Below are 16178 nucleotides of genomic sequence, written 5' to 3'. Positions count from 1 at the left end.
GTGTGCTTCATTCCTTGTGATAATACCACACTGCTTTGATTACTGTAGCTTTATATTAAATCTTGAAATCAAGTAATGTGAGTGATTCCTACTTTATTCTTTTTCAAATTCTTTTGAATATTCCAGTTCTTTCACCTTGACGTATAAAGTTGAGAATCACCTTGTTGATCTGTATAAAACATTTTCCTAGGATTTGAGTTGGGATTATCTTTACTCCACAGATCAAATTGAGGGGAATAGATAGTTTAGCAATATTGAGTCTTGCAATCCATGAACATGTTATGTCTCTCCGTTTAGTTAAATCCTTTTTCATTTCTTTCTTTAATGTTTTATAGCTTTTAGTATACAGATACTGCCCATATTTGGATAGATTTGTGAATAAATATTTCATTCTTGGGGTGCTATTGCAAATAGTTTTTTCTTTGAAGTTTCAGATTCCAATTGTTCATTGCTAGGAATACAATTGACTTTCGTATATTGGCCTTATATTCTGCAACCTTGCTAAATCCACTTATTAGTTCAAGGAGCTCTTTGGTAGATTCTTTGGGATTTTTCTACATAGGCAATCATGTTTTCTTCAACAAGAGTCAGTTTATTATTCCTTTTCGATCTGCATGCCTTTTATTTCTTTGTATCACCTTATTGCCCTATGATGTTGAATAGGTACAACTGAATTTTAATAGTCAATCTAAACACAAAAGAATTAGGACTAAAGTAATATCAAACTCTGGAAGTTCACATCAGGAAGGTAAGAAAGGCTTCTCAGACTTAGTCATTTGATTGTTAATTTAGTCAATGAAATATTTACTGGTATCTCCATGAGACAAAGTATTATAAGGAAGTCAAATATAAAATCAGGCTTGGATTTCTCCATCAAGTACTTTGCAGTTGAGGAAAGGTAATAAGACATGAAAAATAGTTACTACGTACAAATAAGAAGGTATAAAGCTAATCAGAGATAAACAGCAAAAGAGTAGGAGAGGCTCTAAGGCAGAAGAACAGGTAGGAAGCCATTAATATAAAGGTCTGATCTGGTGGTGGTAACGAAGAAGTCAGGATGTAGGTGAGAGATGGTGCAGAAGTGGGCTCCTCAGATTTTGCTGACTGATTGGTTGTGGAGGCCAAAGGAGAAGGAAGAGATCTGTGGGAGTTAAAATATGTTGCTTATTTTTTGGAGGGGGTAGAGGTGGGGCCACAGATTGATATTCTGGATTTGAAGTGTACACTGAAAGTTCAGATGGGGTGACCTGCAGGTGGACTGACTGAACCAACAAGCAAGAGCAGGCTGGACATAGAAGTTGACCTTGGCCATGATTCTCCCTTTAGCCCCAGCTCTAGGCTTTGAGGCTGTAAATACTCAAGGGCTGGGATTCACCCTCCCATTGGAACAGTGACCACACTTAACTGAAGGGTCAGGGAGAAGAGGAATGGTATGGATAGAATGCATCTTGCTAAGCGGGTTCCCAAGCTCCAGCCTCTTGTAAAATAGAAGAAGGCGCCCTAACACCTACATTGGTTGAAAGAGTGAAAGGCTACAATGTTTACTGTATCCCTCCGCTCAGGGAGGGCATAGAACCTCATTTTACAGAAGAGGGAACCTATAGAGGTGAAATGAGATGTCCATAGCTACCAGGAACAGAGCTTGGATTCAAACCTGTGTCTATCTGATAACAGCTTGCACTTAGCATTTACCATGTGTGAAGCATTACTTTAAAGGCTTTAATCCTCACACTTAAACCTCACAACAACCCTGTGAGGTAGCTTCTATTATTATCCCCAGTAACGTATGGGGCACAGAGAGGTTTGGTAACTTCCCAAGGTTTCAATGATAGGAAATAGTACAGGCACTTCTTCACTATAAGTATATCATCACCACACTATGCTGCCCAGTGTTTCCCAGTAAACCACAGAGCCTCCCTAGCCAACAAGAGTAGAACAAGTGAGTGACAATGCAGTCCTTATCCACAGCAAAACGATGGCATCAGAGCACCCACTGTGAGCATCACTGAACACCAACTATGTGCCCAGGACTTTGCTAAGTGCTGGGAATAAACAGATGCGCTAGACACAGTCACTACCCTCACAGATCTCAGTCTGGAAGGAGAAACAACCTTGTACACAATGAATACAATATGCGCCGTGATATATGGCACTCTGACAGCAGGTGTAAAGGATTGGGCACACAGAGAAAACAGGCATTAATTTTATGTTCCTCTGTCAAGGAAAGTGAAAGGCAAACTAATGCATAATGGCTAGAAGCAACCTTATACTTTTGATTAAGTGCATATTTAAATATCACCCTGCCCCTCAGTCGGGATCATGCCTCAGTCTCCATCACATGGCTGACTTTACTTTCTAAAGAGAAAGCAAGAAATTCACGCACAGTAAAAGGAATTGGAAAGATGCGGAGTTGGAAAGATGCGGAGCATGAGCTCTGTCTCAGATGCTTTTTTGTTTGTTTTACTTTGCCTTTGAAAACGACACAGCTCATTACAGTGGAAACTAACACAGCTCTCATTACAAAGTTGATGACAGAGAAGGCTTTACCTTTGCCTCATCTTGTGGAACTTCTTTGAAAATAAATCATCACCCCAGGGTGAAGAAAACTTTGAAATCTTTAGGTTCTCTCTTCTTAGTGTTGAAAATGCAAGTACATGTGTGATATTCGCATAGGAAAGTGTGATCATTCTGTTGTGAGGAGAGATGTGATCTTGGACAAAATTTGGAAGGTGGAAAACTGTGTTCTCCCATTTGGGGGCCCACTTCCTTCATCCTCCTGCCACTCCACTTTTTTTTTTTTTTTTTTTTTTGCGGTACGCGGGCCTCTCACTGCTGTGGCCTCTCCTGTTGCGGAGCACAGGCTCCGGACGCGCAGGCTCAGCGGCCATGGCTCACGGGCCCAGCCGCTCCACGGCATGTGGGATCCTCCCAGACCGGGGCACGAACCCACGTCCCCTGCATCGGCAGGCGGACTCTCAACCACTGCACCACCAGGGAAGCCCCTGCCACTCCACTTTTATTCCCCCTTCCAATTCTGTCAGAGGTTTAGTACTTTATTTCTTGATTGCTCCTTCTAATCCCTCCAAACTATGTAAGAAAAAGCTCTGAAACCTCTTCACACTGAGGTATAAATGACTGATAATAGTTTATAGACAAGCCTCTCAAACTGGGACAGCAGAGGGTGCCAAGGGATACCTAGTAAAGCCACGGGACCAACATGGCACATCTCTGAGACAACAAACTTGCTTGAAAATTTAGGAAGGAAACATTATTTTATGTTAAAACAAACACAAATATAATATGGAATGAAATAGGAAATGGTTGAATGAATGAATCACATTAAAGTAAATTGTTACAAGAGAAATATCGTGCATGATGCTGAAACCCAGAGCCCTGGGGGTGGCAAATCCTTTTCTGTCTCCTCTGCCCTCAGGGGTAAGCATGGCAGACTCCCCGGCTGTAGGTGGGAGGATGAGGCCCTTGAGGAGCCTTGTAATGGGAGACCTTAGGGTCATGGATTTATACCCGTGTAGAGATAATACAAGCAGCAGGCCTGAATTTGGAAGTAAATTCAGCAAGGGCCTTAAAAATGTTTTGTAATTTACTAAAATTAAACAAAGGGATAATAAACACCAACACTATAACTTTATTATACACATTTTAAATAGTAGCTCTGGGGTATGGCATATTTAATTTCGCTTTCAAAACTTTTCAGGATTGCCTTCCCTCCCAGTTTGCAAAAGATGCTTGTAAACTCATGTTGCTTTGTGGCAGATGGATGAACCAAGAGGGTTTTTTTTAAAACAACATTTCTCTTTTAGCTACATTCGAGACTCTTGATGCATGGACCCCTCTAGCAGTCTGGTGAAGCCTACAGACTCCTTAGGAAAAGTGCTTTTGGACTTCACTGGTGGCGCAGTGGTTAAGAACCCACAACTACTAAAGTCCGCGAGCCTAGAGCCTGTGGTCCACAACAAGAGAAGCCACCGCAATGAGAAGCCTGCACACTGCAACGAAGAGTAGCCCCCGCTCACCACAAGTAGAGAAAGCCCATGTGCAGCAACGAAGACCCAATGCAGCCAAAAATAAATAAATTTATAAGAAAAAAACAAAACAAAGACGTGCATATCTTTTTTTTTAACATCTTTATTAGAGTGTAATTGCTTAACAATGGTATGTTAGTTTCTGCTTTATAACAAAGTGAATCAGCTATACACACACATATATCCCCATATCCCCTCCCTCTTGCATCTCCCTCCCACTCTCCCTAACCCACCCCACTAGGTGGACACAAAGCACCGAGCTGATCTCCCTGTGCTATGCGGCTGCTTCCCACTAGCTATCTATTTTACATTTGGTAGTGTATATATGTCCATGCCACTCTTTCACTTTGTCCCAGCTTACCCTTCCCCCTCCCCGTGTCCTCAAGTCCATTCTCTACGTCTGCATCTTTATTCCTGTCCTGCCCCTAGGTTCTTCAGAATCTTTTTTTTTTTTTTGAAGTGCATGTCTTACTAGGTCACAAATTTGGATTTTAAATATTTTGAACTGTATTTCCATTTAATCGGATTCCTGTATATTTTATGTTATGTGTTTAAAAGCACTTTTTAGTTATTTATTTTTAAAATTTATTTATTTTATTTTATTTATTTTTGGCTGCGTTGGGTCTTTGTTGCTGTGTGCGGGCTTTCTCTAGTGGCGAGTAGAGGCTACTCTTTGTTGCGGTGCGCAGGCTTCTCATTGCGGTGGCTTCGCTTGTTGTGGAGCCCGGACTCTAGGTGAGCAGGCTTCAGGAGTTGTGGCACGCAGGCTCTAGAGTGCAGGCTCAGTAGTTGTGGTGCACGGGCTTAGTTGCTCCGCGGCATGTGGGATCTTCCCGGACCAGGGCTGCTCTGTGTCCCCTGCATTGGCAGGAGGATTCTTAACCACTGCGCCACCAGGGAAGTCCATGCACTTCTTTGTGAATATATTAAACAGCAAGCTCTAGGAGTGCGTCGAATACCACAGTTTCCAAAAAGTGATGAGTGTAAATGGTGAGTGCAAATAATTTTTTGAGGCAACTGTGATGTGGTAGAAAAATACCTGTAATTCCTTTTGGTGGCAAAGTAACAGTTAATGTGGGTACTTCTGTGGTTTCTTGTCTACATTCATACTTGAAGGAGAAGCTACATTTCAGTTAGATGTTGGTGAAAATAAAAATGTATTTTTTGTCATTCAAGTTCACGAACCCCAAGTGATATGCCCTGAGATAAAGGTTCTAGATTCTTCTGACTTAAGACTCTGAATTATTGAGTTCCAGATATTCTGATGCCTTGGATACTTGAGACAGAAAAAGCAGTGAGTAACTTTTATTGAAGTGATAAGTAGATTTTGGTGAGCATTTCTCAACCCTTCTCCCCATCCCCACCCCTGCAGAACATCCAAGTTCTGCCCCATCCGCACAACTTTGTGTTCCAACTCCATTTCCCTCCTCCTGGCAATCACGAAAGAAACGTTCTAAATTTCTCAGACCCACATGATTTCTCCAAACTGCCTTTACCAACCGTCACCTTCTCCTTCACCTACCTTATCTATCTTTATCCTCTGTTTCCCACTATCCTAATGATTCTAGCAAAATGACTCACAATTCACATGAAATAGATTCAGGAAGTTTGCAAATGTCTAAGCACAAATCCACGAAGTAAGAGGATCATAGAGTCACAGAAGTAGGTCTTGAAAACCACAGAGGCAACCTCCTAACAGGTTTAGTACCTGAACTAGAACCTCACCAGATTCAGTGTTTGAGACACCACTTTTCCTAGAAAATAAGAAAGGAAGACAGTAAATCGCAGTTATTGAACACTGAAGTATCCTGGGACTGGTGCTGTATTTATATTTTCTCACTCTTTGGAAAATAAAAAGCAGTGAGCTATTAATATCCCATTTATGAATGAGGAAAGAGACTTAAAAAGTTGAAGTAACCTGTCCAAGGTCACACACAGTTAGTAAGCATTATTTGTGTACCTCCCCCTCCTCAGTCTGACCGACCTGACACTCACAGAACCACTGAACAGGAGCACTGAAACCACTCACAGAACCACTGAAATGACTGCCCAGAAGTCGTCAGCAGTCCCTGTGGGGCTGAACGTGAAGGACATTCCTCTGTCCTCCCGATGCTGGATCTCCCGCAGCCTTCAATACTGACCACTTATACCCTGTTGAAACTGACTCCACCTTTAGCTTTGGCAGCATCACTTTCTTGTTTCCTCCTACATCTTGACCCCTCCTTCTCAGTTTCCTTTGCCAGTGTAGCTTCCTCTTGGCCACCTATAATGTTGGAGCCCCTCAAAGCTGAGCCTTGGCCCCCTCTCTAACTGAACGCTGTCTCCCTTGGCAGCTGAACCCAGCCCATGGCACTCATTACCCTTGATACCCAGAAAAACCCTCTCCCTGCTCTGAGCTCCAGGCAACTAACGTGGATATCTTGCCCACATGCCCAAAGGTGGTCAAAACCCTTCTGTTTGTCGAATGAACCCCACTTCAGTGAAAAACACCTTTCTTCACCTAGCTGCCCAATTCAGAAACCTGAGAATGGCCTCTTCTTCTCTTTCACCCTCCTATTCAAACACCAAGTTCTGTAGATTTTGCCCACTAAGAATACCTGGACTGAATCTGAACCATCACTTATCATCATCATTGCCAAAGCAGCCTCCAAGCTCCTCTTCTTGCCTCCCTTCACCCCATTTCTTCTGCTTAAGGTTTTCAGCAATTTTCCATTACTCCTTCATATTAAGACCAAAATCGGTAACATAATCGGTAAGGCCCAGTTTGAGCTGCTTCGTACCACGCCCAGCAGACTCACCTGGGCTCACTCTGCACCGTCCTCTTCCCCTGACCTGTACTTCTTTTAGTTCTTCAATTACCCATTGCTTCCTCCAGCCTCTGAGCCTTTGCATGTGCTGTTGTCTCTGCTTGGAATGCTGATCCCTACTCTTTTCATTAAGTTACTTCCTACTTGTTTGGATTTCAGTTTAAATGCTGCTTCCCTAGGGAAGCTTTTCCTAGCCATCCAGACCAGGTCAGCTTCCCCAACAGGGCAATTTTTCACTTAGGGCATACTGTTCTTTTATTTAGTACTATGGTCAAATAATCAATTCACTGTTTGACATGCTTCCCCTTCTATGATGTAAGCTCCATGAAAGCAGCAACTGTCTGCTGCTCAGCCCATCCCCACACCCTAATACAAGGCTTGGTATGTCGTTGAAACTCAGTACGTCTCTATTGAACTAATTAATTAATTATAGGGAAGTCTCTTTTTGCCATACTTCTGTAGACTTTTCTAGAATGACACAGACCAACAGGTGATTTTATATGTCCAAAGAAAATGAATAAGAACCTAGTTGGAATTTACAACAGACAATGACTTGAGCCTTTAAATCAAAAAATCTGAAATAATCCCATTCTACTTTGCTGCTACTTAGATAAAGGAAAGAAAGTTTCATTGTGCTACTTATCAATGTCTGTCATCCAAATGCATGGCTAAATCATTTATGTGCCTGGTGGTTTCCAAATGAATCATTATTCACTATCAACAGTGATGAACGGTGCCCTCATAAGAAAACGTCATTACCATTTGTAGTCACCTTCACGGTTCTCATACAACTATCAAAACCAGCTGGCTGACAAATGCACATACTTTCTGCTCTGGAGTTTTCAAGAAAGATTAAGTGTACATTTCTTTCTTTCTTTCTTTCTTTTTCTTTCATTCCATACCCCGGATTTGACTAGTAGCTTCCAGGTGGGCACTGCGCACAGCGGAGTGTGATTTAGAGGGACCAGAAGGTTGTTCAGGTAGAGACTCAGACAGCAGATGCTGTAATGATCTGAGCACATGAAAACCAGGTCAAACCAAACTTGTTTCTGCCAGCTTGACAAGGCCACTGGAGTCCCTTACCTGTGCTTTCAGGTTGTCTCTGTTGTGTCAACCTTTAAATAAGGGACTTTTGTCCTATGCGATATGCATCTTTCTTGGTCAAATGCAAGATACCTATTTTAGCTAGCTATTCCTCTCTTCCAAGCAGTTTACAACTCTGAGTAATGTCTAAGATATATGTATTCAGAAGCAAGCAGTTTGAAACAGCACATTTAGGTTGCTAATCTTCTGCTTTAAGCATGTTTTTATTTGTAAAGGACCTGTAAGCATCAAATGGCATTTGATACTGTGCCTAAGTGACACTGGATTTTAGTTCTCACAGTTCTATTATCGCCTTAAAATAAAAAGTGCATGATGGATGCTCCACAGAATGACACTAGAAATTATATTTAATGCATCTGCCATGGAACTAACCATTGTCCTAAAACAAGTTCAGACACTAGAGGACAATTCTGCCTTCAGAAAGAAGAAATGTAACCTTGGCTTCTCAAGAAGCTATATCCCTTCTGCAGTAACTCTTTCCTGAAGCTTTGATTTAAGATTTAGGATTTCCAAAATTTGACTGACAAAGCTATGTGTCCCGTGCCCCCATACTGATGTCATTCATTTCTAATATTAGCAGACGAGCAGCTCAGGTTCACCTGGGAAAGAGGAGCTTTTATTTTGAGTTGAACAGGAGCGCATACTAAAAATGCACACAGTGAGACTTCCTTCTGGTATATCTGACACAGATAAAATAGGAAAACCAGTACAATGCAACTGTTTTGAATCAAATGGGAAAGAAATTCAATCTAATTATACATTTGATGTGCTTACAGAATCTTTTTGTGGCCTCACCTGTGCTAACGCTGAGGAATTAAGAAATAAAATGCAATTACATTAAGTTGTTTCAATGCACAATGTCACACAAGGTCATGAAGTGTGCATGAAAATTCCTTATGATTGGGATAGAGAAGGTTCCAGGACATCTGTCACAGCCCAGCATGATGTGTAAATTTGGCCATTATTCAGTGTTATAGCCACACAAACAAGCTTTCAGATGATGTATTTTGGGCTCATTAGATCAAATGTGTCAAGTATTTGGGCTTCTGTTATCCAGCAGAGCTTAAATGGATCAGAGGGGCTAAACAATTACCCTACCTCCACTTAGTATTGTGCAGACATGAACGTGGGATTACCCCTGGAAAAAATAAGACTTAGAGACCAGATATGGCTTATGCACAGAAAATACCTCTCACTTTAAAAACAACCAACTGTAAGGAATTCCCTGGTAGTCCAGTGACTAACACTCCCTGCTCCCAATGCAGGGGGCCCAGGTTCGATCCCTGGTCAGGGAACTAGATCCCACATGCCACAACTAAAGATCCCGTGTGCTCCAGCTAAGACCTGGCGCAGCCAAATAAATAAATATTAAAAATAAAAAATAAAAACAACGAGCTCTATTTGGTAATCATTCCTTCCAGCAGGTAAAAATATTCAGAGAAAGAGTTAAAGGAAATAAAAACGCTAAGGCTCAGTGCGGGACCTATCATCACTGTATCAATATTTGTCTCTAATTGAACTTTTCTTACAGTACAAAATCTTCTAAGGCTTTCATTCCAGAAAATCTGGCCTGGGTGTTTAAACAGCAATGGCAATAAAATGGGCCATGTTGAGTACTTGTTACTTTGCAGTTTGTGTTGGCTGACAACTCTCAAGTTTCTCAAGTGTGGCCTTCCAAACCCATAGCAGAGTGATCATTATCTCCCTAAGTCACTGTCGCAAGGAAACTTAGGGCAGGTCTCCCTACCTTGTGTGCTGAGGTGCTGCTCAGCAAGTGCCCAGTGTCATAACGTTGCCCTATTTGAGTTTGTTAGAAAAATGTCTTCCTTTGCATAGTTTTCTGCACCAAGTTACAGTTCCCTATTGTGCACAGAGTCACTGAAAGATATTAAAATTACATGAAACTCCTTACCTTGATCTTTTCCCCCATGACACCCACATAGTTATGCAAATACAAACCTGAGATAGCTCCTCCATGTGCTCTCAAAGACCTCCATGGGAGGATATACCCCACTGTATTGTGATTATATGGTTGCTTTTCTGTGTCCCTCAGAAAAGGTAGAGGATAGAGAACTCCTTAAGGGTAGAGAACTGTGCCTTGTTCCTCTCTGTATCTGCATGTCCTTGCACGTTGCCTTGAACATGGTAACCTGTGAATAAATCTTCACTAATTCATCAATGTCAAGTATCTCTACCTGGAAGACTGTTATTCACTTATGTATTTTTTTGCTTTTTTTGTTCTGGTGTAGGTCTTTTTTTTTTCTCCCCACTATATAGCTTTTGCTCTAGATTCCTATCCTTTAAAATCAGCAGACTTTGGGAATTCCCTGACAGTCCAGTGGTTAGGACTCGGCGCTTAACTGCAAGGGGCATGGGTTCCATCACTGGTAGGGGAAATAATATCCCACATGCCCCCCCCCCCAAAAAAAGTAGACTTTTAGACCACAAAGCAAGATCTTTTGGCTGTACATCCTGTGGTTTTCTGAGAAACTACTAAAAGAACAATTCCTGGTGCAAATTATTTTCATGGGAGAGATCCAATTATTTTTCTCCTATTTAGCAGTTCAAAATATTTTTCACACATACCTTTATGTGATAGTTTCCTGCCAGGTGGACATATCCAATTCATATGGAAAATTTAGCACTATGTCTGTGAGAGGGTGAGTAGAGTCAGAAAGCACCAAAAATAATTACGCTTTGCATTCGTTTACTGTGAACACATTAGCATACATTATCATGCTCCAGCCCCACCACAGTGATGCTGAATGAATGGCATAAGTATAAATACCCCATCTGAAGAAATTGAACTCCAAGGAAGGAAGTGATTTCTGCAAGGTCACCTAGCTAGTTACAACAAATGCAGAAAAAACTGGGTCTTTCAACTCTGCAGTGTGATGTACTTTGGACCATGCTAGGAAATGAAATGTGTTGCTTAGGTGGAATTTTATAGACAATAATAGCAAGCAGGGAAAACAAATAGATGTAAAAACAAGAGCACTGGTTACTAGCTCTAAAGAAGGCAAACTGTGGAGGAATCAAGAGAGAACCTGGAAGAACCGAGCTGTGGAAAATTTTATTGGAAAAGTTGGTGCTGTTTTGTTTGGGTAGAAGCAAGGAGAAAAGTTGTGCTCTTATAAGAGCATCTGATCAGAGAATAAGGAATACACTTTTCTACCATGTTTCAATAGTGTAAGATTCATCTCCTCACACTGGACCCCTACAAAATTCTATGAGGCATCCTCTCTCTGAGAATTTGATTTCTTCTCTGATGGCAGTTAGGTGGATGACAGAAAAATGGGTTGGGTCTGGGTCTCCACAGACAAACACTTTACAGTGAAGATTAGAGCACCTAGTTCTCTCCCTACTTAGAGAATGAAAATATGTTTCCTTTCCCTGGATTAACTTTTAAGGATGAAAAGCAAAGGTGTTCATGAGGAAAGGAAGAATCATTTAAGGAGTATCCGACCTTCTTGTAGGAATTTTGTGTAGTTTTTTTTTTAGGTTTGCATTTTCAGCTTTTTTATTTTTATTTTATTTTATTTTATTTATTTATTCATTCATTCATTCATTCATTTTGGCTGCATTGGGTCTTAGTTGCAGCACTCAGGATCTTTGTTACGGCATGCGGGATTGTTTGTTGCAGCACACAGGCTCTTTGTTGAAGTGTGCGGGCTTCTCTCTAGTTGTGGCATGTGGGTTCCAGAGGGCGCCAGCTCAGTAGTTGTGGTGCACAGGCTTAGTTGCTCCGTGGCACGTGGGATCTTAGTTCCCGACCAGGGATCGAACCCACATCCCCTGCTTTGGAAGGCAGATTCTTAACCACTGGACCACCAGGGAAGTCCCTGTGTAGTGTTTTGTTTTTTTTTTTTTTTTTAATATATCAGCCATAAAAAGAAATGAAATTGAGTTATTTGTAGTGAGGTGGATGGACCTGGAGTCTGTCATACAGGGTGAAGTAAGTCAGAAAGAGAAAAACAAATACCGTATGCTAACACATATATATGGAATCTAAAAAAAAAAAAAAAAATGGTTCTGAAGAACCTAGGGGCAGGATATGAGTAAAGACACACATGTAGAGAATGGACTTGAGGACACAGGGAGGGGGAAGGGTAAGCTGGGACGAAGTGAGAGAGTGGCATGGACATATATATACTACCAAATGTAAAATAGATAGGTAGTGGGAAGCAGCCACATAGCACAGGGAAATCAGCTCGGTGCTTTGTGACCACCTAGAGGGATGGGATAGGGAGGGTGGGAGGAAGACTCAAGAGGGAGGAGATATAGGGATATATGTATGTGTATAGCTGATTCACTTTGTTGTACAGCAGAAACTAACACACCATTGTAAAGCAATTATACTCCAATAAAGATGTTAAGTATATATATATATAATTTAGTTTAAATAGCCTAAAGAATTATTTTGTATTTGTTCTTTTAATAATCCCTATCCATCAAGTTGCCCTCAAGGAACTCACATTCTAGAAGGAGAGAGACAATACATTTGTAAGCAAATTAATGAAGAAGATCATTAGGTCTGAAAAGCTATGTTTTGTGGGGACACTTTGTTGTTGTGCTGAGCCTAAGCACATTTTGGGCTTTCCAGTGCCCAAATGGAGATGAAAGAGTCTCTTCCCCAAACCACAGGCCTGCATCTGAGGCTCTGCCTCTACCATGGCTCTAGTCAGGAGCAACATCATCAAAAATGAGATTTATACACCTGAAACTAACACAACATTGTAAATCAACTGTATTTCAATTAAAAAAAAATTTAAGTGAGATTTAATACTCCCAGTTAAAATTCACCTGATGAAATGACCATGTGTTGCTTTATTTTTATTCTAGGAATCTTGGAAAATCAGGACTCAGAGTTTCTTGCTTGGGTCTTGGTAAGTACTCAGGGTATCATGTGGGGGTGGGCTGGGAGGTGGGAGATTGGGAAGGATACCAGGGAATGACTGGGGTGTAGGTCAGGACCCAGTCTCAGGTGAGAAGGTACTTCGTGACCAACATTGCCTCATTTCTCCTTCTGAGCCTTTCCTGCCCCACACAGTCCTCCCCTTCTCAGACTCAAGGAGCCACTGTGATCATGATGCCTTATGGGGGCCCATTAAGCAAAAAGAAACCTGATATTAAAGCACATCTTAGAGGAAGGGACTCCTCTGTTATTCCCATTTAGCAAGTGTGAAGAACCTCATGGCATGTATTTGTATGCTGACCTCACCTGCAGCATCATATGAATTTTTTTCTATCCTTATCTTCCCTTTGCCTAATTTTCTCACTTTTTTCTATATTTTAATGTATTTTATGTACTTTTATAATGTACCTTAAATGTTTTAGGGACAAAGTTTTATATATACATTTCCCCCCAGAAGCTGTAAATATTTAAAGAATAGTAAGTAGAGATGGCAATTTTAATATCATAAGAATGAATCTGAAATGGTAAAATCTGAGTGTGAGACTTGGGGTAGCATACAGCTTCCAGACATCCCCCAGACAAGGGAAAAGGCAGCCTTGGTGTTCAGGCAATTCAACATCATCAGAACTATTTCTGTAACCTAAGACAGTCTAGACCAGGATGGTAGCTGAGGAAGTAGTGAGAAATGGTCAGATTATAGCTATGTTTTGAAGGTCAAGCCTGGCAGATCTTCTGTTGGACTCTATTTGGGATGCAAGAGAAAAGAGAAGAGTCAAAGATGACTGTAAGGGTTTTTTTGCCTGAGAAACAGAAAAGATGGAGTTGCCAGTAAGTGAGATGTGGAAGAATGAAGGAAGAGAGACTTAGGAAGGAGGGAGAGCCAATTGATTTGGGACATATTAGACATCCAAGAAAAGAGGTATATAGGCTAATGGATATATGAATCTAGAGTTTAGAAGAGAGGATGTGAGCTGGATGTAGGATGACTTGAGAGTCACCAACATGTAGAAACTGTTTAAGCCATGAGACTGAATAAGAATATTAAGGGAGTGAGCATAGATATTACAGAAAGCAAAAGCACGTGGTCTGTGACCTGGGAAGTCCATTAAGAAGTTGGGGAAATGAGGAAGAGCCAACAAAGAACATTGAAAACAAGCAGTGGGTATGGAGGAGGAGAACCAGGAGACCAGGGAGTCCTAAGAATCCAGCGTTTCAAGAGGGATGGAGACCAGCCCTGTCAAATGCTGCTCATAGGTCAAGCAAGATGAGGGCCAAGAATTGATCCTTCAATTTAGCAACATGGAAGTCACTGATGACTTTGAAAAGATCGGTTTTGGTGGAGTCAGGGGCTCATGCATGATTGGAATAGGTTTAAGAGAGCATGGAAAGAGAAACACTGGTGGCTGCTCTTTTGATGACTATTTTTATAAAGAGAAGCCTAGAAATGGAATGGAAGCTGGACAGGCAAGTGTGGTCAGAGAGGGTACCTTTACACACAAAAGAAATGACAGTATATTTACATACTGATTAAGAAATTCTTTTGAGAAGGAAAAAAATGGTTAAGATAAGTAGAGAAGAAAAATACCTGGAATGATTTCTTGAGAACACAAGAGGAACGTAACAAAGAAGGCAGAGTACATGGGCTTTGAGACTGGTAGGTGGGTTGATGGGGTGGCAGTGGCGGTATCTTTAGACATTATCTTCTACTGCTTCTGTATTCTCAGTGAAATCAGAAGCAAGGTCATCAGCTGTTAGTGAGGATGAAAGGGAGGTGTTGAAAGTTTGAGGAGAGAGAGGATGATGAGAGCAGAAGAGTGAATGGACCAAGGGGATGGATCAAAGTGGCCAGACAGCATTAAGGATCTGCTTGAGATTCATGCTAATAAATTTGAAGTGAGACCATCTCTATGGCTGTGTGTTTTTCCTCCAGTCTTGTTCAACCATGCAGGTCCAGGTGGGGTTTTTCAAGGGCATAAGATAAGAAAAGAGAGGCAGAGATGCTGAGAGTTTATGCAGAGGGGTGATTGTAATGGTGGACTTTGGGGTTGAAGCTGAGCAGGGAGGAAAATGAGGACTGAAGCCAGGAAAATGAGGAGGCAGAGGGACAGTGAAAAGTGGGCAGGATCAGTGAATTGTACCTCCAGAGGCCCAAAGGATTGTTGGAGTAAGATCAGCAGAGATAGTAAGTTGGAAGAATAGAAAGTGGTGGTTTGAAAGGGGGATGCTTGAAACTGCGGTCATGGGGGGTTCAGCTATTGGTAATGACAAAGTCTAAGGCATGTCCATTGGGGGAGAGTGGCTGAGGTTGTGCTGAGTGCAAGATCAGTAGACCAGAAGAGGTCAAGGGCCTGAAAGATAAAGGTTCAGGGAAGGATTACTTTGGGGGTCATTGAAATCACTAAAACATATGGCAAAACTAATATTGGAGAGAGTGACAGTGAACCAGAGCTAAAATTTTCAGATGAGAGGGATTGACTAGGGATGGGTGCGTGACTACAACATGAGGGGACTGATGATGTGAGATCCAAAGCTAGTTGGGGGGAGGAATTGGGAGGAGGGTTTCTTGAACCCTGTTGAATGGAAGTGTGGAGACCAGGGAAGGGATGGTAGTGAAAGAATAAAAGATAGTGGCAACAAAAAATAAATAAAAGACAGTGGCAACAAGTTCTGCCTCCTTTTACAGTATTGCAGAAACATTGAAGGCTAGTGATGCCTGAGTTTTTCTGATTCTTCTTAATGATATGATTTGGGAGGTGAGGGTGGCCTTTGCTCCCCATAAGACTAAGGGAATTTGACATTTGCTTAATTTATGGCTTTGATTTTGTTACCACTTACTTGTATTTGAAAGACCCTGTAGATTCATTATCAGGGATATTCTAACCTTAGCTTTTTTTGAGAGTGCTTAATGGTAAATAACTATTCACTATTTATTATTGAAAGAGATTAAGAAATATAGCAATTTAAGAAAATATGAATTAAGAAATATGGTAATCATACACAATTATCTCATAGAATCAGTATCTATGGTGGAAAATAATTTCATCAAAAGTACTGAGAAAATCAACCAAAAGCCCTAAGACTATAAAAAATTCAGGTGCCTATGAAGTGCCACATGTAAATGAGTCTCCAGAGGGCAGACTACAGTTTTTTAAAACTGTGTGTGAGCTGTAGCTGTTTTGGTGAACTTTGAAACAGACTTGATTCAGGAGCAGAAAGTCCTGATTTGAGCTTCAAGTTTTTTCTAAGAGCTTGAATGCTTGTGATTAGACACTGCATGAAAAATTAGGAGGAAACAAGGAAGTTCATGGG

General features: G+C 41.2%; 1 protein-coding gene across 5 annotated transcripts in view; it reads left to right on the top strand.

Annotated features, from left to right (window-relative positions):
- The window catches only part of KCNAB1 (potassium voltage-gated channel subfamily A member regulatory beta subunit 1), a 411284-nt gene that overhangs the window by 286738 nt on the left and 108368 nt on the right, over positions 1–16178 (top strand). For all 5 annotated transcript variants that reach the window (XM_029215066.1, XM_029215069.1, XM_029215070.1 and 2 more), the window contains exon 2: positions 12797–12840. In XM_029215066.1, the coding sequence (XP_029070899.1) occupies positions 12797–12840 (44 nt within the window). The remainder of the gene's footprint in view (positions 1–12796; positions 12841–16178) is intronic.

Source organism: Monodon monoceros, unplaced genomic scaffold (genome assembly GCF_005190385.1).
Source record: "Monodon monoceros isolate NGI ecotype Baffin Bay Population unplaced genomic scaffold, NGI_Narwhal_1 Super_Scaffold_11, whole genome shotgun sequence".
Classification (NCBI taxonomy): Eukaryota; Metazoa; Chordata; class Mammalia; order Artiodactyla; family Monodontidae; genus Monodon; species Monodon monoceros.
The sequence above is the reverse complement of the archived record's forward strand: the minus strand, read 5'-3'. Positions and strand labels throughout refer to the sequence as shown.